The 24,547-nt window shown below is 43.9% G+C and overlaps 1 protein-coding gene across 1 annotated transcript in view; it reads right to left on the bottom strand.

Moving 5' to 3' along the window:
* Positions 1–7,214: 7,214 nt before the first annotated feature.
* Positions 7,215–24,547, bottom strand: part of gfra3 (GDNF family receptor alpha 3) — a 52,598-nt gene continuing 35,265 nt past the window's right edge. The window contains exons 5-8 of the mRNA XM_069670515.1: positions 22,415–22,524; positions 18,778–18,912; positions 15,638–15,774; positions 7,215–7,523 (exon numbers count right to left, since the gene is read on the bottom strand). Of these exons, the coding sequence (XP_069526616.1) occupies positions 7,308–7,523; positions 15,638–15,774; positions 18,778–18,912; positions 22,415–22,524 (598 nt within the window). The 3' untranslated portion in view covers positions 7,215–7,307. The remainder of the gene's footprint in view (positions 7,524–15,637; positions 15,775–18,777; positions 18,913–22,414; positions 22,525–24,547) is intronic.

Genomic DNA, 24,547 nt, shown 5'->3' with positions numbered 1-24,547 from the left:
ATGGCAGATTTAGATTTATTCTCTCAGCTGTGTCAAACTATGGAGCAAATAAAAATAAATATAAAACCACAGTTTAGAGCAGAATGCTTACTTTAATTTCTTATGAGTACAAAAGTACTTCAGGCTTCATTGTTTTCATCCGTCTCTGTTGTAGATGTATATCAGTAAAGCTTGATGAATATCTTTCATGAATATATTTCATAAAATCAGACGTTAAAGCAGAAGTGTGTTACCGCTCTCTCTCTCCCTCCTCCCTTAACCCTGAAGTTACCTCGATAACCGCAGATCCTGCTTCGTAGTGCAGGCCCCTGGTCGACGATGTGAAAAGTTTGTTTATATTAAGGCACGAAAAAAACTTTAAAAAGATCAGGGTTTGTGTTTTAGCGTTTATGTGTTAGTAACGTAACTAAAGTATGTATGTGAAGTTACATAACATAACAAGAAGTCCTTAAAAGACGTCACCATTGACTATCCAGGCATCCTTTCATGCTCTTCATACTACGTCACCTGACTTTAAGGGCACATAAACACACCATGCTAGAGGACAGCACCCTGTCTTGAGGCTAAAAAGGTTCTTAACCTGTACTTTGATGTGTTGGGCCACTGACCAAGCTGCTGTATTTGAGGAGTCGGGTTGGAACGGGCTTGAATAGTCTGAATTCAATGAAACAGGCTTTAACAATCTGGTCCATGTTGAAGGAATACGAGACACTAATGTTAACCATCGTAAACACAGAGATTCAGAAGGTCCAGGAGCAATTAGCCTCACTCAACACAAAGACCAGAAGCTGGGGAAAATGGCCGACAAAACAAGTCTTTCTTTTTCTTTGTCTGCTTGCTCAGAACAAACCAATAGAGCTAGGGATGTTTGAGGGGGTTTTCTGGATTCAATTTAAAGTAACAAACATCACTGACTCAATGCAGCTTTAAGCCAACAGCTTCCCCCGGCCTCCAGTCTCTTTCCAAGCTAGGCTAAACACAACTAAACTAACATGTGAGTCTGTATAACAGCAAAGAAAGTAAACATCGGCAGGTAGCTCCTTCACGTGTCATAATTAGGTACAATAACAAGGTATAAACTGAAACATCAAAACCAATCGTTCAAATTAACCCCAAAAATATATTTCCACATAAGCTCTGTTGTGTGATGGGTCCACTGTTTCATGAATGACCTGTCCTCATGAGCAGGTACAGTGTGTGTTTTATTTCCTCTCTGTCAAATGTTCACATACAGAACATGTACTTTATCCAAAATAATCAGGGCTTTGTATCCAGATAGACGTCTTACTGTTGCAATACCATGCAACAAACTTCTATTTACCTTTACTTTTATAATCCAAATGATGGGAAATAAAACAATGTATTTGAATAGACACACTGCAGATAAGAGAGGGAGTATGTTGTGTTTTTTATGTAATGTGAGCTGTCAGGGACCCCTGCAGTCTCCCCTCAGCACATTCTGTTATATTGTGACGTCTTGTAATTAACTTTTTAGTTGTATCAGCTCCTCTTGACCTGACTCGCCTCCGTGCTCCTCTGACAGATTTATCAAAGTTGGTGCAAAATAGCAGCTCGGGGGAGAAGAATGAAAGTAAATGCAGCGTGTTTTTTAAAAAGCATTTCGATGTTTAAGACGTTTCTTTTAATATTTCCTGAACTGGTGTAACAGATTAAAACGCAGAGAGAGTCGAGGGCGAGAGCAGCAGGAGCTTCAGTCAGGCTGCCACTGCGTGTGTGCATTTTTGTTTATCCGCGTTTATGCCTGAGAAATGGTGACAAACGTGTGTGTGTGTGTGTGTGTGTGTGAATTAGAAATGGAAAAAGAAGGATACAGTCTGTGTGTGTGTATGTGTGTGCTGTGTGTGTGTGTGTGTGTGTGTGTGTGTGTGTCTTTGAGCGCCGATGCGTCAGGACCTACAGAGTGTGAAATGGAGCAGGGAGGTTCAGGCTTCAACAGCGACACACTGCAACACGCACACACATCTCTCTCTCTCTCTGTTTCTATCTCTTGCTCTCTCGCCCTTCCCACCAACCCCTCATCCTCCTCTTCCCGTCTTTTCTCTTTCCCTGCCTTTCCCACTTCCATTTTCATCCCCTTCCTCCTCCCTTTTCCCTCTCATTCCATCTCTCTAACTTCCTCTATATCTCTCCGTCGCCGCTTTATTCCACCGCTTTATCTCTCTGGATAAAGCTCTCCCTGCTGTGGAGTTTGTTTTTCCCCCTGCTCTGCCTTTATCTTCCGTTTGGATGCCGTGTATGTGCAGCAGCATGGAGAGAGAGAGAGAGACATCGACGGGGAGAGAACGGAGAGAGACAGCATCCCCATGTCAGGCCAATGATGGATTAGAATACTAAAATACTGGAGAGAGAAAGCAGACACACTAGACTCTCAAATCTGACATGCTGTGTGTGAGTGTGCGTGCGCTTGCGTGCGTGTAAATCTACTGCACGGTAATAGAACAATAAAAAGAACGCTTCTTTCCAAGCACACACACACATCCGCCTTCTCTATTCCTCTCTCACCCTGCAGGCTTCTTTCTCTATCTCTCTCTGTCTCTCTCTCTGAGTTGATTTAACGCATGGCTTCTCCGCTTGTTTATTTCAGTACATATTAATGTAAATCACCGGTGTCCACTCCCGCCTCTCTCTTTCCATCCCCTGTCTCTCTTTCTCCCTCCGTCCATCCCTCTTGTCGTCCTGTCACCGGGTGTCTGCCCCTGACGACAAACAGCCCAGACAACAATTAAAACGAACAACGGGGCCCGGTAAAAGGCCGTCGCTTCGGCCCCCGACGGCCACGTCAATCAGGCGCCCGCCCTCCCCCGCTGACCTCAATTAACCCCCACTAGTTGGCTGTAGGAGGTGGGGGTATTGGGGGGTTCTGACCTGGCTTTCTAATTCTATGTAACGCAGCGGAGGATGGATGGAGTGAGTGATGCCGAGGTCAGAGGAAGCTGCTCATCGCCTTTTGAGCTAATTCACTGAACACCGTGCGCTCACTTTTGTCACATTAAAAGAGAAGTGGCTCGATGTTACAGACACAGCTCAGCAGCCAGGAGACACATTTACAGCATAATCTGACCGTTTGGACACCTTAATCAGGTTTTCTGCCATTATTTTTTAAACTGGGTCTCTTTTCTTTAAGCATGTTTGGTGTTTAAATGACCAGAAAGTTCACACCACTTTGGACTTACTCCAGCCGTGACGCTGCTATAACTTCTGCAACACATACAGGCTCAGATTGTTGTTCTGTCTGACAACATTCCCGTAAGGATCCCTACAGAGACAGACCTTTTTGTTACAGAGGAAGATGCTTTACTTGAAACAAGAAACAGCTGTTACATCGCTCTCTTCAAAGCCGCCAGACTCCACTGACTAAATTTGTAACTTAAAGGTATAATAAGTAGGATTTTCCTAGAGAAATAAAATATAGACTTTTACAAATTTAATATAATATAAAGAGGTTGGCCAGAGTTGGCCTTCTTACTGTTGGACAGGTAGGTGCCTCAAACCGGTTAGGACGAGCCGGCCGGTCTGTCTTAGCTCAGTGACAAAGAGCCCAGGACGAGGGGCCCAGTTTGAATGTGTTGGTGACAAAATGCAAAGTAACATCCTACTTGTTATACCTGTAACTCTGCAGAACACCGGACTTGCTGGTCTACTTTTCCTCAGTTATTTTTGTAAATGGAGTTTGGTGGCTTTCGAGAGATCGACGTAACAACTGTTGGTGGCATCTTCCTCTGTAACAAAAAGGTCTCTCTCTGTAATCATCCTTGTAATGTTGTCACACACTTAGAATAACTTTCTGAGCCTGTCAGTAGAAAAAACTAAAACTTTTAGTGGACATAACTAATTTAATTTGCCCTGAAAGTCGTTTCACGGCTTCCACATGAAGCAATTTGAAATCTCTTTGTTCCTATTTGTCATTTAGACTCTAAAATATGTACAAAATAAAACATGCACGAGGTGTTTCTTTAACATGAGCCGCGTCTCTTAATGAAATCACCTCATGGAGACATTTGCAGTCATTACAGAGGATGAATGTTTCATTGTAATCAGCCTGTTAGATCCCACTGATTACAGATTGCTGTTTGTGACTCTTAGTTAACTCCTGGCAGAACATCCCTGCTTCCTGCTCAGCCCGCTCAACTTTGAAATAAAGACTCTCAGGTGAGCCGACGGAGCTTTACTCACTGTCTTATCACCGTGTGTCTCTGACTGACAGACGCTTTGTCTGAGGGGCGTGTTCAGACAGACAGGCCTTTCACACTGTGTGAGTGTGTGTGTGTGTGTGTGTGTGTGTGTGTGTGTGTGTGTGTGTTGCATACACCAGCGGAGCCTGCGGAAGGAGAAGAGAGAGGTTAAAGTACACTGCAGACCTGTCACCTCTCTCTCTCTATCTCTCTGCTCATCCTTTCTTTCCCTTTGTAGTTTGTTTTCTCGGTGGTTTCACAAAGCAAAGCTCCTTTTTCCCCCTCGTCCCTCTAATGTTCTGCTCACTCCCTCTTTTCTTCTCTCCTCCGTTCCTTCTGCCTCTCCCTTTACTCCTCATCTTACTCCTGTCTTCTTTGTCTCCTTTTCTACTTCTTCTTTCTCCTCATCTCCTGGTTCCTTCTCTAATCTTTCTTTCGCTCTTTTTATTCACCTTCATTCCTCTATCATCCCTCTGTTTCTGTCTGTCCTCTCTTCCCTTTAATCCCTTTCTTCCTCTACTTCCTTCCACTCTTTCCTCCTTTCCTGGCGTTGTTTCCTTTTTGCAATGCTCCTTTTCTCTTCCCTCCATCTCTTCTTCCTCTTTTGTGTTCTTCCATTATTTCCGTTTCTATGTCTCTGTTTCCTATTTAACTCTTCTTCCTGTCTTTCTCCGGTCTCATTCCAGCTCTTGCCTTTTTCCTCCTTTCCTTCCTGCACTCCTCTTTCCATCCCTCATTTACAGCTGCATTAGTTTTCAACCTTTTTCTTTTATCTTCTCCCTCCTCTGTTTTGTCTCAGCCTGTCTTCTATCCCTTCCCTCTTCCTGCATCCACCCTTTCCTCTTATTGCTTTCCTCGTCTCCCCTCCTGCTCCCTCCCCTCGATTTCTTCCCCTCTTTATTTTCCCTTATTTTCTCCTCTCCCCCCCTTCCTTCCTTCCTTCCCTCTCTCCCGCCTCCTTGCCCACCATCACTGGCCCCCCCTGCAGATGGAAGTTAATTTTACACGCTCACGAGAAATAGAGAAAAGGAACGAGAGAGAAAAAATTTAGTGTCAGCAAAAGATTTATAAGACATAGAAAATCAAGAGCGGGCGATTCTCTCTGTGTTTGTGCTCCGGGGTCCTTTCTGCTCTCGCTATAGCACACTATTTCTATCACTGCCTGATACCCCCTCCCCAACACACACACACACGCGCACACAGTGCTGCCCCCCAGGAGCCTGTCAGATGATAAAGAGATGTTGTCAGGGACTGATTATCAGCCTGGCAACTAAAAACAAGTAAAACATCAAACGCACAAAGACCACACAGGGACTTGGCCTTATTTTCTCCCCTAATTTCTCCTCCATACATCTCTCCCTCTCCAACTCCTGCTCCAACTCTTTTCATTTTGTCTCTGTGTCGCTGTCAGAAGTAGCGTGTGTTTTTTTTTTGCCTGCTGGGGAGCTATTTGATTTGTTCTGCCGTTTTAGAGCTCATATTGTTTCTGGTGTGTTGTTTTTATTATGACGGCTTTATTCATATCGCTGCCTGTGGCGGCGCGGGTCCCGGTCCCTGAGTCACCGGGGAGCGAGACAGGGACGGGGATAAAGCAATAAAGCAAGAAAGAGCTGCATCGGCTCGATGCACGGAGGGCTGTATGTGTGCTAATGTATGTGTGTGTGTGTGTGTGTGTGTGTGTGTGCAGCATGTGTGTCTGTGCTGACGTGGGTGGGAACGATGAAGTGCAAGACTGAAATTATAACAAAAAGCTTTACTCAATTTTCTTTGCAAGCTCTCCGCCTGATCCCTGCACGCACACACACACACGCACACACACACACACACACACACACACATACACACACACACGACACACTTGGCACTTGACGTTCATTAAACAATGAGAGACAAGTGTGTCATTTGTCATTCAGCACGGCAGCGGGGAGAAGACGATCGCTCCATTCATCACTATGATAAAGTTTGGCTGATGTATGGTATATCAGCGCCCTCCACACCTTCATTCCCTGGATGATCCACACACAGGTGAGACAACCAGTCGGACAAACCCCCCCCCCCCCGCCCTCCACCTCATCAATAAGTTAAACAAACAAAACAAAACGAGGTCTGACTGCAGCGGGGGGGCGTTTCTGTCTGCGTGGGTGTTCACTGTCTGATCCTTTATTGGTCCTGTTTCCTGGCAAATCAATTAACACCTCACCTGTGCTGCTTAAAAGTAGCTGATGTTAATAAAGAAGAAGTCATGAGTCAAAATGACTCTGCTTTTCCAGTGTGTCCTAGTTAGCTTAGCTAGCTGTAGCATGCTAAATCAAACATCACACGCTGCAAAAGTTTTCAGCTTTGTCTTTTTCTGTGTTGTAATAATTAAGTTATATAAAAGTTTGGAGCGTTTTCTGTGCAGAAATATAGGTTCACACAGAGCCCATAAAAACACAGTGTTTCACCCTGATCTGTGTTTTTATAGGACGTTGGATTGGTCACCTTGGAGAGCTCTCTGATCGTCACGATGAAGCCGTTTCTCTTTCACCAGAACAGCCAAAGGTTTAGGAAAAGGTGACAGTTTGTGCTGAATAAGTAGACTTTAGTTGTTGGACATTATTCAATCTAAGTGTGAATGTTTCATTCTTTTTAGTTGTACATATTTCCCAGAGTTACGTTCTGATGGTCAGTGTGAGAATTGATCAACGGTCAGGTACCTTTAACTTGAAAATCTGCAGGGAGTCTGGTCGTGGTTGCAGCCGTACCAGCAGTAAAGTTAGAAGGATCTAAGAGTCTCTACATAAACAAACACAAAATCATCTCTGTGTGAAGTTACGACCAAACCAGGTGCACACTTTGACTGGGTGTGCTGTGCTCTCAGGTCATTAACACACCTCTGCAGCTGCAGTCAGACCGCGCTGAACAAAGTGCCGCTTTAAAGGAGCAAAGGAAGCAGGACAGAAGTGAGGAGTCACGGGGATGCTACTGACTAAATGTGAAGTCCTTTTCTTCAGAAGCTTCCTATCATTCTCAGTCCAGGATTACTGGCAGGTCCATTATATGTGACTGTGTGCATGTGCATGAATGTATACATGTGTGTGTGTGTGTGCGTGTGTCTTCTCTGTATCCTCCGTTCTACCCCCAGCTGAGGGAGGCAGACAGGAGCAGAAGGAGCAGTATGACGGGTGCAGGAGGGCCGGAGGTGACGGAGGCAGCGCCCCCTGTGCCGGAGGAGCCCAGGTTGGAGACGGTGGCCCTCTCTGAGTACAGCGGGATGACGTCAAACTGGCCCCCTTCGTTGCCCTGCTCCTCCGTCTGCGTCAGCTCCTCCTCTTCCTCGCTCTCCACCACCTGACAGGGACGAGACAGAGGGAGAGGTTTTTACACTTCCTAAACTCTGAGATGGTAAAAATATTCATGTTCTTGAATTTACCTAAAACCCTTTGTTTAAGCGTTTCATGCTACCCCGTAGAGACGGGTACATTCTGTGCCAGTAAAGTTTTATTTTGTATTTTAGAATTTGAACATAAATGACGGTGTTGAGACTGAATTTGATCAAACAGAATGTGTCTCCTGTAATCTGAACTTTGAATTCCCTTTGATAAAATAACAGCTTCATCTTTCTGAGACATTTTATTGAAGGACTTAAAAAGCAAACAGGCACACTTTCAACCACATGGAGGCAATGTGTAGTGCATATTCAAGCGCCGGTCAGTGTTTTTGGGAACCACAGCAGAATCGATTGTCCCCTACAAATGTTCTCATCCTCATATTTATGTCACTGAAACGTAGAGAACAAATCCTTGTGTTAATGCAATCTTGAACCCATTGGCTGATGACGATATATCCTCAGGGGACAATGTGAACATGTCGGGCGTGCCCGGTTTAGCCAGCGTTGAGTGATAAACAACTTCAAGACAAATCTTCCTTTCCCGTGCGCTGCATTGTTTACAGTCCAGTTAGCAGCTTGAGAAGCGACCGTGTGTTCAGATCAAAGTGAAGTGAAATTCTCCCTCCAGATATGTCTGCTAAATAAACGCTGTCATCTCTTGGTTCATCCCATCCCCCGGAGGAGCGCCCGTTCATCTGTCTGTGCTGAGTCTCAGTTTCACTGTAAACAGTAAGTTACACAGAGGCTGCACTCTGGCTTACAACAGATTTTCTTGTGATTGACTTTAATTAACGGCAAGTTTGCTGAAATAACAACATCATCTAAAAGCTGAACGGCTTTCATGACACAGCATCAAGCAGATTAGTCTCAAGTTAAATTTAGATCTAGAGCAGACTGTTAGCTGTTAGCATGCAGATGTCTGTTTATAGAGATTAATAAGAAGCTGAATCATCATCAGATGATGCTGCTGGGAGCAGGGATGTCATTACGGCGGATTACGTTCCGCCTGCTTTTGCTCTCCACATGAACTGTTTTTCCTGCATACACCGCAGCCTGCTGATACGTGATTGGTCAATACGACTCAGACTACAAACATACTACAAACAGAAACCAGAACACTTCCTGTAGTTAAAATCCACGCTCCTGCCAACAGATTCTCCCCTTTCTGAGAATCTGTAAATACAGCTTAATGTTATTGAAACACAAAATTTTGGCACTACTCTTAATTTTTATTTTTACACTGGATTTGTAATATCAGAGTAAAGCTTCAGTTAAAACAACTTTGTTTCATGGCAGCCATGTTGGTTTTCCTAGATCTTTTTCAAAGCCCAGCCTGGTGAACATTGGCATTATGTTGATATTGTAACGAGTAACACATTGCGAAACAACCTTTTTTTGATTAAAACTTGTTTGTGTTAAAAAATGACGGTGGTTTGAATTACAATAAGAACACTAAGTTAGTCACAGTGTGGACTTGGTTTGGTTTACGTACTTAAAATACGTCAAGGTTGACTTTTGGCTTCACACAGGACTTTTGTCTTCTAATTGCTACAGCCACCAGAGTTTGTATCCTCTCTGTGAGCGTAAATATGAGTCAAAATAAGCTCACTCAGGTTATGTTAGTTTTTCAAGTTATGCTCTAACTCTGTCATTCTGTTTTAGATACATCAAATTAAATGTAAAGGAATATGATTACAACAATCTCCCATGGCTGCAAGCAGGTCAATTAACTTGGCTATCTGCACTTAGAATCTAATAATGTGACATTAAAGAGCTAATCTTTAAGATTTCAATTTCGTTCTTTTTGGTGATCAATAGTAATTGCAGGAGCACACTTCCCAGATATCCAGACAGTGCTGCATGTGTGACGTCCACGGTTGGCTCCGGTTGTAACTCTTGATTTTCCTGGCTGACGGTCGCTTTCCTTTTTAGACTGTTTGCTTCATCTGAGCGTCGAGTTTGTTTCTTTTTCTTTGGATTTTCACTTCTTGTTGAAGTTGTATCTGTAGTCATCCATCTTTTCTTTGTTTGTTCAGCCATAGTAGATTACTGTTTACTCGCAACACTTGCAGAGACCGGAAAAGCAGCCACTTAGCTCCGCCTACCCTCTCTGGCAGACCAACCACAGCTGGTTGATGGAAAACGCGCCACTAACTGGGCGCCGCTTGTGATTTGTTGTACGAATGTCACCACAGACACCCAGTCTGTAACAATACTATATACTGCAAATGCAAAGGGTTTAATCAGTGGGCCATAGGCTCAATCACCATTGTGTTAACCTCATTCAGCGATAGAGACTTAACAGACATTTATTTAAATGAAAATCTTCCAGATTATCACTTTAATAACTCGTATGTGCGTGACCACACTTCTTTGTTTTATTCTCCTTGAATGTGTTTTTGCTTCCTGGTTGAAATCACACGGTTTGTTTTGTGAGTAAACTTTGCCGTTACATTTTACATGAGTTACTGTTTGAACACTTTGATCTCGTCTTGACTTAAAACTTTAAAGCTGCTGATGAATATGACTGAGTGCACTTTAATGGGAGTCGAATGTTGAGCACGCCCAGATGTTTCTCCTCAAAGATATGCAGAAACATCTGGAGGAGCCCTGGGCTGCGGCTGGCTTATTGTGTGCAGGTTGTTCTTCCACTGATAATAAAAGAGCGCTCCATCATTTGGTTGAAATAGTGCCTCTGAGAGCAGCTCCTGTCTGAGTGTTCAGAGCGTCTGACTGACAGTTTTAACTTTTCATCATCCCGCCTGACAGTTTCAGGAGCTGTAAAAAGTAATCTGCTTCTCCTTCAGGGTACAGAAACTGATCACTGTGAGATTTTTCTTCATTTGTAAAGTAAAGTGACAATAATTTAGTTCAGTTCTGTGAATTAGATTCTGAGGTGTTTTTCACAGACAGTCCTGAGCAGCAGAGTTTAAACTTTTCTCCTGCCTCACAGTAATTCTGTCTGCTGACCTTTCCTGTCGTCTGTTACTTCTTTAACACACCGGAGGAGGACAGAAAAAACACAAAGAACACTGTTAATATTACTTTAAAGATAACTGGAGAAGACAGACTTGGGCTGATTTAAGGGCTAGCGAACTTCGTCATACAGTTGTTTTATACATAATGTTTAATATTGTTTAGATATTCTCTGTCTGTATCACAGACTGTATAAAAAGATGGACGACGCATCTCCACCTCCTCTCATTGTCTTATGTGAAGCCAAAACACCCCCGAGGCGGGTGCTGCCATCTTGCTCTGGTGACATTATTTCCTATACACCTTTACCTTGTTGCCTTGGCGTGTTGGAGCCCTCTGTTAGTGTTAGTTACGTCTCCTCTCGCCGTTCCTCCTCTACTCTGATACTCGGGAACAGAACGCTGCAGGAGCCCCATTTGCCAACAGAGCTGTCAATCATGAGGCCACACCCCTTTTTTACAGCATCAAATAACTAATTAAAAGTAAACTTGTCAGAAAAATTAACACTTGGACATAAATCAGCATGATAAGAACTAACTATAATGACAGAAACCATGTTTGAGAAAAATGTATTTGACATGTATTTGATTTTATAGTTTGCCTCATGTCCCATCTGTTAACATGGAGGAGGCGGGCTTTATGACCTATACTGCAGCCAGTCAGCAGGGGGCGCTAGAGAGGGTTTGGCTTTACTTTCAGGGAGCTGTCATGTCCTCCATCTCTTTATACAGTCTACGGTCTGTACCCTTAGGGAAAAGTGTTAATTTGTTGGTGACATAATGTTTTAGCTGTCGCCATCTTGTTTTTTTCCGAGGGGGTGGAGAAGTGTACACCTGCATCCTGGGTGATTGGTCACTGTGGATGAGTCTGGGGGTTAAGGGTGTTTCAGATGCTTTAGGGCGAACTCTTCATTTGGATTACACCGACGTTCACATTCTCTGTAACTCTATCTATCAAGCGTGTGCTGTCAGTTTGTTTATTTGTCCTACATTTTACTTACATAATATCTTGAATTATTTCCCTTCAACTTTGTCTTTTTTTTTTTGCTTCATTTGGCTCCATGTAGGCAAATATTCTGGTTTCTTTTGTACTTGTATGTCAGGAGTTGAATCAACCAATTAACTTGATGGACTTCAGGTCCACATCGTTTGAGTGTATGGGACAGTGGGATGTAATTTTGACGTTTCCATAATATTGTATTTTATTTTATTTTTGGTGTCTTCTACAAACTGCTGACCCACACAGCTGATCCAATACCGTGCGCTGCATGCGTAGGTATACAGGGCTGAAGTGCAGACTGAGACATCGTGCAGAGGGAAAGGGCTGTCTGACGTCAATGTGAAGCTGTGACAAAACAATAAAATCCAGCGTACACTCAAACTGATTTTTTGTAGGACTCCTTTAATTGGCTAAAGTATGTGGCACTCCTGACCCTGTCTGTAGCGGTGCTAAGCTAGCTTCTGTGTAGGAACTCCGGCGGGCTTCTCCTAACGGGCCGTGCTGTTGTCCACTGTACGTAGAACACTTACTATTGATAAGTACCTCATACAACCCCACTTCAAACAACCTGAACTATCCCTTTAAGATTCGGAAGGTTTGCTCTTCAGCACGGTGACTTTATGAGTTTAACTAACTAAATCTAATAAAGACATTTATGAAGAAGTGTATTTATATAGACGTCATTATGGTTTATACCTGATCTGTTAGAATAGACATCTCTATGTTGCATATTTGGATCCGACCACAATGAGGGCAGAATCAATAAGAACGCTTATTAACCAGGTGTAAACGTGTAAATCATGTAATTATATTTGTGTTCTCCGGCTTTAACTGACGAATGAAGTGAAGAGAAGAGAAAATGAATTTATGCACAAATAACAAAATGAGCAGGTTAGTGGCTTGAATCTCATCTCACTCCATATATGATTGCAGTCCTCGTGGAAACGTAACATTTCAAACAAAGAGCAGTAATCTGTGTTTCTAAGCGTGACATTTTTTCTTTCCTGTGCCTGAGCGCATCCTCAGCTTTTTGAAGAGAAACCTTTCAAAGTCTGGAAAAATCACTTTACAGAAACAAGCCAAAGCTCCTCAGAAAGACAAGACAAGGAGCTGAGTGACGGACGGATGAGGAGGTGTGGAGCAGGTACGGAAGGAGGGGGGAGGCAGGGAGAGGGGGAACGGTGAACAATGAATGAAGTGAGAGCAGAGAGAAAAGAATGAGCGAGTGGAGGAAGTGAGGAGAGGATAGAAGGAAAGAAGGTGGGAAGAGGGGGATTTGGGGAAGGAAGAGAACGAGGGGGGAGACATATGGGCATGAATAAATTCATACTAATGAAGCCTGACTGATGCACTGCTTCCAACCAACACCTCGTCTAATCCGCTCGCAGGAGAGAGACACAGGCGGACACCGAGAGAGAGAGAGCGAGTGGAGGAGGGCGAGCGAGCAGGAGAGAGAGCTGGAATCCCCTCTCGTCTGGCGGCCCAGATTATCTCTGGCAGCGAGGCATGCTGGGAGCCGTGGAGCCACAGCCGCGGCAGATTGTGGTCTGGCCAGGGTTACAGTAGCCAGAACCAGGATTGGATTGGACCACGTTTGATGGTCAGTGTTGGGCAAGGACGGCCAGGAGCCGAACATATGTGTGTGTCTGTGTGTCTGTTAGCGCCCGCACGTCACTGAGCTGGCAGACAGACACATGATCGAACAGGAAGGAAATCAGAACGCTGCAGGGCCAAGACTGGTGCGTGTGCAGAGCCTGAGCTGAGAGACAGATGTTAAACGGTCCAGTCAGGACGGATGAAACATTCATTTTAGCCGAGGTGAGATCTCATCCGGATCCCTGCACCACGTTTAAACAAGGGGGCGTGACCCAGTGGAAGCACCTACAGTAACTCCAACCCCTAATTTAAACATCTACAGTAAAAACTTTATGTGTACACATGTTTCCCCTATGATATTCGGTTCAGGCAAGTAACGATCAGCCATAACATCATGACCACCTGTCTAATATTGTGTAGCTCCCTTTTTGCCACCAAAACAGCCCTGATCCATCGAGGCATGGACTCCACTAGACCTCTGAAGGTGTGCTGAGGTACCTGGCACCAAGACGTCAGCAGCAGATCCTTTAAGTCCTGTAAGTTGCGAGGTGGGGCCTCCATGGATCCGACTTGTTTTTCCAGCACATCTCACAGATGCTCGACTGGATCGAGATCTGGGGAATTTGGAGGCCAAGTCAACACCTTGAACTCGTCGTGTTCCTCAAACCATTCCTGAACCATGTCTGCAGAGTGGCAGGGCGCATCATCCTGCTGAAAGAGGCCACTGCCATTAGGGAATACTGTTTCCATGAAGGGGTGTACTTGGTCTGCAACAATGTTTAGGTAGGTGGTACGTGTCACAGTAACATCCACATGAATGGCAGGACCCAAGGTTTCCCAGCAGATCATTGCCCAAAGCATCACACTGCCTCCGCTGGCTCGCCTTCATCCCATAATGCATCCTGGTGCCATGTCTTCCCCAGGTAAGAGACGCACACACACCCAGCCATCCACATGATGTAAAAGAAAACATCAGACCAGGCCTCCTTCTCCCATCGCTCCGTGGTCCAGTTCTGATGCTCACGTGCACATTGTAGGCGCTTTCAGCGGTGGATCAGAGATAACAAAACGGTGAATCTCAGCCTCGTCAAAGAGCTGTAGTAAGGTTGAGCCGATCTGTTGCCGCATTCGCTCTCTCCTCAATTGTTAAAGACGGTGGCGCTCTGAAAAAGGCTACGCGAACACAAGCTCTTACTTCTGCATATATATTATGTGGTTATATTTTCTAGAGGACTCAATCTGTATGTAAGAACTCTCCTCCATCGTCTGGACTCCGTCAGTCCTAAAAACAGCTCCTTGTGGATCGCACAAACTCTGGTGAATCTTTTGAAGGCGTGCCAAAGTGCTGTGATATCTCCGGCCCCACAGCGACTGCTTTAATCTTCTCATCAAATGCTGACTCACTTTTGTGTTCTGCTAACTCTGATGAGAGGTTCTCCTCCTGAGGACGACTGTCAGCGATAACTCCTCTGATCTAACTAAAGTATTACAGAACGCGTCATTTAAAATAAATACATTAATAAACATTCAAATTACAGCCTCCCTTCTTTTCCCATCTTGTGTCTCATGTTTGTAGTCGTGGTGGTTTTTGTCTCTGGACTGGAAAAGAGTCGTATTGTGCGAGCTTCCTGCAGCTGCTTCACAGCCAAAGCCTTCCAGTGGAGTTAAATTGACACTTTGAATAAATAATTCCCACTTGAATAATGTATTTATACAAGAGTTATAATAAATATTTGAAAGTCAAACTCATTATATTTAATTCTGCATGCTAACTACTTTGTCTTTGACATGTTCTGCACGCTGACGCAGTTGAAAACGTTTGATGAGTTTTCTTGTGAACAAAAGGTTCAGTGTTTTCTGTGTGAAATCTAACAAAGGAAGCATTTCCTGCCTCAGAGAATACCTGAAAGCTGATTGACTTATTTAGATGTTTTATTTTAACCACAGTGACTCTCAAACAGTCGTCTTCTTTACACGATTCTAGATCGATCATTTTGGACGTCAGGAAAATCTCAGCGCTGATTGGCGTCCTGACAACACCTCTTGTGATGTCATCAGTCGAGTAGAAAATATTCAGTTGCATAAACAGGTTAATGTCGTCTGGTCACTAATTTGTGTTTTTTGTTGACTGAGTATGTATTGGCTTTTTTTTGACCGTTTTTCATAAAATGTCTTGAGGTTTTCGGTGAGACAGAAGACATGTGGAAGACCTCTCTCGGCACATTTCATCCACACATTTGTAAATAAAAAAGAACATCTCCATCTCGTGTCGACACAATCCCAAAGGAGCAAAGTAAATGTGAAGTTTTTACCTTTGAAAAACTGTGAAACAGCGAAAACAGATAAAGAGCGGCAGCAATGGAGATGAAACAAATGGAATAAATAAAGAACAGCGTGTGTGACAGTGACGAGATGAGCTCAAACCAAAGATAATAGAAAAGGCCCGGGGATCAAAGTCTGAAAGGTAATTGAAGCGGCGCAGGCGGTGCTGCGGTGTACTCACGATGTTGTTGTGTTCGGGCAGGTGGTTGTTGCTCAGCAGCTCGTCCTCCTGAACCAGCGGGGAGGGTCTGGGAGCCGGAGGGGGGGTGATGTCTGCAGGCAGGGAGCCGGGGCTCCCCATCCAACTGATAGAGTTACCTGCATGGAGACACAGCCACATCACTGCCTCTGTGTGTGTGTGTGTTTGTGTGTGTGTGTGTGTGTGTGTGTGTGTGTGTGCTGCAGCGCTGCGTCTTAGTGGGCGTGAACCTACATATCTATCTGGCAGCTTTATTGTTTGAGCCGTCGGCAGGTTGATAAATCAGCCAGCTTTATGGGAAGTGCATTGGCGCATCGATCCTGGCTTTAGTGTTTGGACATACAGGCTCAGTGTGTATCGACAGGCTTATTGACAGCTGCTGTGATTGAGTGACAGCTGCAGGGCCCTACCCTGCGGCTCCTCTCCTCACACGTCTGGAGCCCTGCAGAAGCCTGAAGCTGCAGATCCAGGCTGTGAGACTGGTGTGGATGCTGAGGCCGTGGCATGCAGCTGACACATAAAGAGGTAGAGTTCAGCTCATGCTGAGAACGTCGCTGCAGGAGGTCGGCCACCCGGGCGGATTCAGCAGACATCGTCATGAAGACGTTTTTTCATCTGTTCCCTTTGAGCTGCTCCTCAGACGATCTGTCATGTTAACTCTGTTTTCTTAATTCTCGCCTCAGATACATTATTTAAAAGGTGTTTTTTAACAATATAATGAGTAAAGTTTTATTAGTTTGGTCTTTTAAATGTGACTATCTCTGTTCCAAACATCCCTACAAAGTCTAAACTCTGAAGTACAACACCAAAGAACAATATCTGACTGGCTAGGTTTAATTAGTCCTCCGTAAATGTGTTGAAATAAATAAGAACATGGATGAGGCTCTGAGGAATAACAACACAGATAAATGACAGTACTGAAGATACACAAATTGCTAAATAATCTGTCTTTATGAGTTCTTCAGTGTCTTTTGTTGAAGCCTTCTGTTACTAAATCTAACACTAAAGTTCTACACTAAATATTTAAAACAATTATTCTATATAAATTGGAGGATCTACCTTGAGGTATTTCAGGTGATATAGTGCTGTAGAGGTGCATCCTCCCAAACATATCAGCTATTAATCAAATGATCACTGTTAAGCTGTTGAGCTCTGGCTGCTCCTGGGAGTTTGAGGCTCTGGGTGGATCCCTGCTTGGCCCTGTGGGCTCCTCAGCTCTGACTTTAACAGGTTAGATTTAAACAGGTTTTTCTTTAAACCTGACCGAGGCAGTACTGTACGGAAGCCCTGAAGGGAAGTGAGGAACAAATATTCTGGTGATTCATTTTCTAAAGAGGTGAATTGTCTCTCCTGTGTAATTTGTGCTGGCATATTCTTTCTACATTACATATATTTTCATCTGTAAAAGAGACGGGGAAGAAGTTTTTCTTGGATAGTTTCTATTAGTAACTCGTTTAAGTTTAACAAGATGGAAAGAAAACGTTTGTCACGTTCATGTTTTTATGTAAAATAGATAATAAAAATGTTTTCCTGTGGAAGAAAAAGTTTTCCTTGGATCATTCCTTCACTTTTTTCATCTCTGAAAACTATTGAAAAACCTGCTAAAACTTGTTTTCATCTTGTTTCATAGTTAAAAAAAAGTAATGTAGAGAAATTATCTCAGAAAACATTTTCACCAGCTGCTGAACGTTTTGTTTTCACAGATAATAAACAAAATAAAATAACCTTAAAGCTGCAGTAGGTAAGAGTCCTGCCTCCAAAGCCCTCCCCGCAGAGGAGGCTATCATGCGCACGCAGCCTAGTAACCATGACAACTGAAGGGGCCAGATATACACTATGTAAAAACATGAAATGACAACAACCGCAGCCGTTGTATTACACCACCAACACTATCAAAGCAGATACACATCAAACCAGCGGAAATCTGTGTTTTTGCTGTGAACAGTAATCTACAGCTTATTCTATTCAGCAAAACCAGCAGCACTTAGTTTGCTAACAGAGACTGTGGAAAAAACAGAGCCAACTAAGCAGTAACATTTAGCCGTGAGAGCACAGGCACACAGAACTATCAGGAGGAAGTCTGAAACGGTCACACTGCCTGGACACTTCAGAGATATTTTCAGCCACACCGCCATGAAACAACGCTGAACAGCAGCCACATTGAGAACAAGCTAACGTTAGCTCGACTGCAACACCAACGTAACACAGCGTCACAGTAACCGCAGACATCTTAGCAATGTGAAACAAATACAGCAGAAATGAAGCTGGGGTAATTACCTGTCAAGCAGAACTGTCTAACTCAGCATCGCTTTTTAATCCTCTCAGGTCCCGTAGCTCTCTCCAACTCAGAAATGCTGCTCTGATGTTTACTCTGGTTCTGTTTCTGTCTCGGTCCAACTCTTTCTTTTTAGCCTCCTTTTACTCATTTCTCTTCTTCGCTTTAACGGTCTTTGTAGTGTAAGCTGTAGTTGGTAATGGAGGGATGGGCAGTTTTTTCATTCCTGGTGGTTGTTTTTAAGCCTTTGTGGACACAAACCGGCTGCCGTGTGAGCATGCGTGGAGGAGTGGTGCTGCGCAGCGTGTGATTGACAGCAGCCTGAGAGACTGCTCGGCTCTGATTGGTTGTTGTGTTTCGGGAGCGTTAGATTCTTACAAATGCCATTAGGAGCAGTAGGAGGAGCCAGAGGAACATGATTTATTTGTACAGATTATCTCTCTCATGTACTACAGCATGTTTAAAGTGACAGTTTGTGCAAATATGACAAAAAGTTAGTTTTAATAATGTTACCTACTGCAGCTTTAAGAAATGTTTCACCTACCTGGCAAAACACCTATTTCCCCTATTTCTCAGATCTAAAAAAATAATTAATTTAAGAAAGATGATTCTGGCATAAAAGCTTTTTTGAAGTCATTAGAGCAATGGAGGAAATAGTTGAAGTCAGATTGAGAAAATCAATCACCAGATTTTTGCCTTTCAGGACCTCCTGAATTATGTTACGGCAAATAAAAAATAATATTAAAAAACTGATCAAAAAGTCATCAGAGGATAAATTCAGTTTAAGACAAAAGACAAATAAACCTCATCCGATCTGTCATATCGTGTCGTGTGGGTGTCGACTCACGCAGGCAGCTGTTGTGGGTGAACATGCGCTGCAGTCTCAGACAGTCCTGCCACTGGTTCCCGCTGCCATCACAGTTGCACCACAGCGACACGTCTGCAGAGCTGTTGCTGATGTAGTTGGGTGTCATGATGGTACCTGCAGGTCAGAGGAGGCAAATGTTAGCTGTCTTCAAGTCAAAGGACCTCTGTTTTTTCACCTTAATAGTAATCAATCTTTATCATTGGAATTCAGAGGTGTGAACACAATCAACAGACACAAAGAGCTGGAAGCCTCTTCTGGCCTCTTCTTTCAAATCAGCTAAATTGCGAGATGGCACGGAGCACAAAGAGGACACTGTTAAACTTCAAACAAAGCTGAACATCGCCTGTAGAAAAACAGGATGTACACTCTGTGGCTTTTCCTAGAGGAGCTGAAAAGGACACTTTGAATCCTGGCGTTGGTGTTTTTCAGCTTAATGCCAGACAAGCAATTTGTAAAGCCAGAAAACCCAAATTCTGACACTAAGTCAAAGCCTGGATGAAGCTGAAAGCAAACACCATGGAAGAGTGTGACACACACTAACACTTTTAATTCAACACTGTGGAAAAAACACTGATTGTAAAATCAGGACCACTCTAAGGTCTTTGTGTTAAGGTGTTAGCAGGAGTAGGGATCATTAGGATTTTATCGATACTGATGCTGCTTATCAACGTTACCCACTGCAGATGCAGCTGGGGCTGCTGCTTGACTGACGCTGTCGATAGATTGAATTGGAACATAAATTAGAAGTGCTAATAACCAAAGCTAGCTAACAACAGTGACTGAACAACTACAGGCTTAAAAACCATGTGTTTTAACTGCATCTTTAGTTTAACTAATCCCATCTGCAGCGTTGCTTTCGGGGCCACTGGGACTCAGGGGCTGCACTGAGAACGTACTAGCGGTAACTCTAGCAACAGCGTTAGCATTAGCCACTTTGCTAAAGCAGTCAAACACGCTGCACTGCTTCAGATTAATAGACTGTTAAACTTGTGTTTCCTTGCTGGTGTCAGCCTCTTTAGACACAGCTACCTGTTTACATAAATTGCACAAAGATGCACCAGAGTTAAATTTGGTAAAGTGAGCACAAACTATGGAGACAACATCGCAATGAGTACTGCATATTCTGCAATATGAAATTACTGTTTTTGTCAATGGAATCTGGTGGCTTTTAAAGAGAGGGATGTAGCTAACTGCTATCTGTTTCTGGTTAAAAATCTTTCACAAAAAGCTGGGCTCATATCGCCATCCTTTCTGTTATGGTGCCGTTATCACATTAAACTTTATAAAAGGACAAATTCCCTGTAATATTTACAAATGATCAAACCCCCCTCTTGTTACAATGTGGATTCTGCAGGCTGCACCTTTAAGAAAGCTCTGAGCCTCATAGAAAAGTCATCCATCATTGTCAGAGCAACAGAAAGCCACTCAACACTTCTCTATCCACATCTCATGTCAGCTGTCATGCCTCCTCACTTCCTATCCTTCTCCTCCTCCACTCCTGCTCTGTCTGATCACCTCATAACACACTTCCCGCCTCTGCACCTTTTACTCTACTCTTCCAGCCTCCGTCCTCTCACTCACTCAAACTGAAAACAAAGGACAAAGAATGCTAACTTTGGAGATTGGTTATTTATAGTGAAGTATGTTGTCGTGTTTGGTTGCAGCCTTTGAGAGAAAAGGAAAAGCCTGCTGTAAACGCTCATGTGATGTGGAGAAAAAGAGAGGAAAGGAGAGTTCAGGTGAAAATCACCTCAAGTTGGACATGGAGAAAATATTCATACATCAAGTTGTGTTTCATTTTACACATTACTTGTTGCATAAGAATTGATTGATGGCGAGATCGTAAAGCGGCTGATGGTATTCCACAGCATGTGCCGGTACTACAGCGGCATGTGCCGTGGCTGATGGTATCCCACGAGGGGACCAGCGGCTTGTGCCGATCGCTAGACCGGTGTGCCGATCACCTTAGTGTTATTCCACTCGTCCTCCAACGGTATACATCGTTTCCTAACAGCAGGGGCTGCTTGAAGGTGGAAAGCCACTATCAGACTGTCACACCAGTGCCGCCCATGTTACAACCCTGTAATACACAGGAACATTTAAGTGCAACTTAGTGATGTGAATATGTTTCTCTCGTCTGTCCTTCATGTGTATTGAAAGTATGATTGATCAGTAGGTCAGTGGTGAGTGATTTCATAGCCATATGTAATCAGTAAGATTATTGTTAGACTAGCCACCGTAGCCAGTCAGAGTAATCGATAGCAGAAAGAACCCGATCGCACATTACATCATAGAAACCTCCGCCTTGAGGAAATACTTTGAATGGCTAAAATGTGGCTTTCATGACATGCTTTATGACTGGCAGAGACGTTGGGCTGCATGTATTGATTACACCTGATATAGTTTTACTGTGAGATCGATCACTGCCCTCAATTTACAGAGGCAGGTATCTGCCAGGAGGGGGCACTACAGCTGTGTCCCAATCCAGGAGCTGCAGCCTTCAAAGGAGGCGGTCCACGGAGGATGCTCCGTTCATCGCCTGTGTAGACGTCAAAGCCGAACTGAAATGAGACGGTCTTGTCTACGGAGCATTTCCTGTTTGCGTAACCAGCTGTTCCCGCCCTTGTGTCACCAAATGCCACTCCTGTCGCCTAGGAACAGGTAGCTAGCGGGCTAACTAGCTAGCATAACTAATGTCGAGTTTGTTTGTTTCGAGGGCCCTTTCATTTTCATAAACATGTAACGCAGCTCTTCGATTGAGTTGAAACCAAAAACTTTCACATTTAAACGTTTATTCCTCGGCTGCGTGTCCTGTTCGAGTCCTCCATTTCGTTTGAATTGGCACACAATGCATCTCTCGGGATATATACGGCCGGGAAACGGTGGACACATTTGTAGGCCACATCTGAAGGAGCCTTCGAATTGGGACAGCCTTCGACGTGCTACTGTGACGCGATCGGCCTTCGGCCTTTGAAGGCTGCAGCCCCTGGATTGGGACACAGCTTATAAATACATTTAGTAACTTCTTGTCATTCACAACCTTTAACGCTGAGGGGACCAGCCTAGCAATTGACACATGATGCTGGCCTCCTAGTAGCATATCATCGGCCACTTTTTCGATCTCGCCGCTGCTGTAAGAATTTCTGGCTCACATGTTGTACCCATCAGTTTCAGTCCACATAGAGGGGCCTTGCTTAGTTCTGAACTATAAAATACAGCACCTCTTCTTTGTAGCATCCATGTTGTTCTCACGTAACAAATTAAAGCTCTTGAACACATCAAAGTGGGAAAACTGACTCTCCAACTCAGGAGCAGGGACTTTTTTCTTTGTGTACTTTTCGTATCTTTGCAGCTCTTGTCTTTGCAGTTTAAAGATGTTGAGGAGAATTTGGCTCACTGATAGATACAACTTTTGATGGTGCCTGGGTTTCAGATGTTGCCCAGAAATCAAAATCACAGCTAAATTATAATCCATATGCCAAACTCCTTTCTGTTTCAAGATTTTAAAATGTCCTACAGACAAACTGGATAATGTGCCAAAACTCCTGGTTGGAGAAAATGCAGCCGTCTGTTTTTTGTAATTCACAAAATCCTCCTCCCGTCTCCCCCTCCGTACCGATGAGTCCAGCGTAGGCTCGGAGGCACAGGCCTGCTGAGTCTTTCAGGCAGCCGCTGGCCGTCAGAGGAGATGGCTGGCAGTTGTTAAGGAAATCAGCCAGTCTGGACCTGGCAAAGACACAAACAAGTCAACATCAAACACCAGAAATCTGGATGTGTATGTTGTGGTTTTAATACTTATGTTTCTGAAAGACGTACTGACACATTTTACTTCTTGAACATTCAGCCTTTTCTCTGTCTCTTCATCAGTACTGTCTTGTTGTTACTTTTGGTTTGGAGCCACGGCTCCTTCTGCTCCCACCCCGAACATTAAACCAGGTGGAATATACCAGCCTATTATTCTGTGCCAAACCCTTTCACATCAGCATTGAAAATAGTAAAAGTCATTATTGCAATATGAAACTTCCTTAACACTTCTTAGAAGAAAGTAATCCTGCAGAAAGGTTCTCACAGAGTTCATCTTCAGTGAACTTTGACACATGACTTGGACAATAGCAAACCATCTGCACAGTGCTGAGCTCGGAGGGAACCTAGGGTTGCAGAGTCCTAACTCTAACTTAAGTATATGTATCCTGCAGAAGGCGTGCACTGTATGAGGATAATCTGCAATGTGGAACAACATTGTTCAATATTCCAATGCAATACATGTGATAAATCAACAAATATAGTGTGTATATTAGATGCCGTGGTTTTCACAGTACCTTTGGGTTTTTTTTCACGCATCTCCCCTGAATCTAAAATATTTTCAAAAAGCAGAAGTGCTTTTCTTTTTCAGCACAAGGTATTTATCAATTCACCAATCACTTGTTCCTCTTCTCCCCTTCCCTTTCTATCGTGCTAGCTAACCCTGCAGTCTCCACCAAACACATTGGGCCCTATTAAGACAGCGGAAGCACACAGTCTAAAGCGCACAACGCTAAGCGGGCGTGTCTGACGCACTTTTGCTCGTTACAAGGTGCACAATCTGGGCGCAAACTGAGGTGCAAGGTGCAAAGAGGCTGGCTTAAGTCCCTGGATGATTTATAGGCGTGTTTTCGGCATAACATGAATCAAACCGATCGGAGTGTCAGCTGTCGTTCCCTTTAAGAGCCCGGTGCGCCTGCAGGCAGACGTGTTGCTATTTACACGGGGGATTTCAGTCATTCTTCTTTTATACACCGGACTCAGTTTATAAAAGGCATATTTAACGTATTTTTTTCCACTGTGGCCTTGAACACAGAAAAAACACAGGTTACTGTACGATATATGTCGAAGCAAGGATTGATGTTAAAGCCACTGTAGCGATCCCACTGCCCAACAGAAACAAACATGAAGAATTGCACGCTGTGAGCATTTACACACGAGGCACAGCATTAATTATTTAAATCTCCAAAGACAGGATCTTATGTTTATTAAAGTTCTGTGTGCTGACCATCAAAGGTCAGCTTTAAATGTTTATTTACTTTTTGTTGCTGCTGGATCACATGGCTGTGTTGTCTCCTGCGTACGTAATTGGCACTGGACAATGTTTTAATATCTGTGGGCACGACAGGTAGTTATGTTTGAGTATGGTAATTAATTTACCTCCTAGTTGTGTGTGTGTGTGTGTGTGTGAGTGTGTCTTGGTTTCTGCTGTATAAGAAAGAGCGTGCAGCAGAATGAGCGCGCAGTATGGAGAGCTTGGTGTCGGTCTCAGTAGTTTTTGGCCCGTGCGTGGCTCGAGCAGGAATCTCCCTGAGGTGAGGCAGGTGTGTGTGGAGGCAGCGGTGAGCTTGTTTACGTCTCCCTTTACTTCTCAGCAGGTCGGTAACAAACCGAAAGCAGTATCATGATTTAAGGAGACGAGGGAAACAAAAGCTTGCAGTCTGTCCCTTAAACAAAGTTTTTTCACTGTATTAGCAAACACACTGCTTTTTCCTTATGAGTAGAAGCGCTGCTGTGTGTCCCCGTGTGAGTGACGAGCAGACTTGTGTTGTGAACTCTCTGATGTATGTCTATAATGCGCCCTCTAAACAACAAACACTGACTGCGCCATAGACTTAAGACTTTAGACCAGCTTTTTGTTGGTCTAAGGCTGAGTCGCTGCGTCCTCCAGATAGCAACGCACCACCCGTTTGCCTGACCACACCTCATTTCAAAACCAACACGCCCA

The sequence above is a fragment of the Semicossyphus pulcher genome, unplaced genomic scaffold (genome assembly GCF_022749685.1).
Source record: "Semicossyphus pulcher isolate SPU_LCO1_2020_fin unplaced genomic scaffold, fSemPul1.0.p SCAF_2, whole genome shotgun sequence".
Taxonomy (NCBI): domain Eukaryota; kingdom Metazoa; phylum Chordata; class Actinopteri; order Labriformes; family Labridae; genus Semicossyphus; species Semicossyphus pulcher.
The sequence above is the reverse complement of the archived record's forward strand: the minus strand, read 5'-3'. Positions and strand labels throughout refer to the sequence as shown.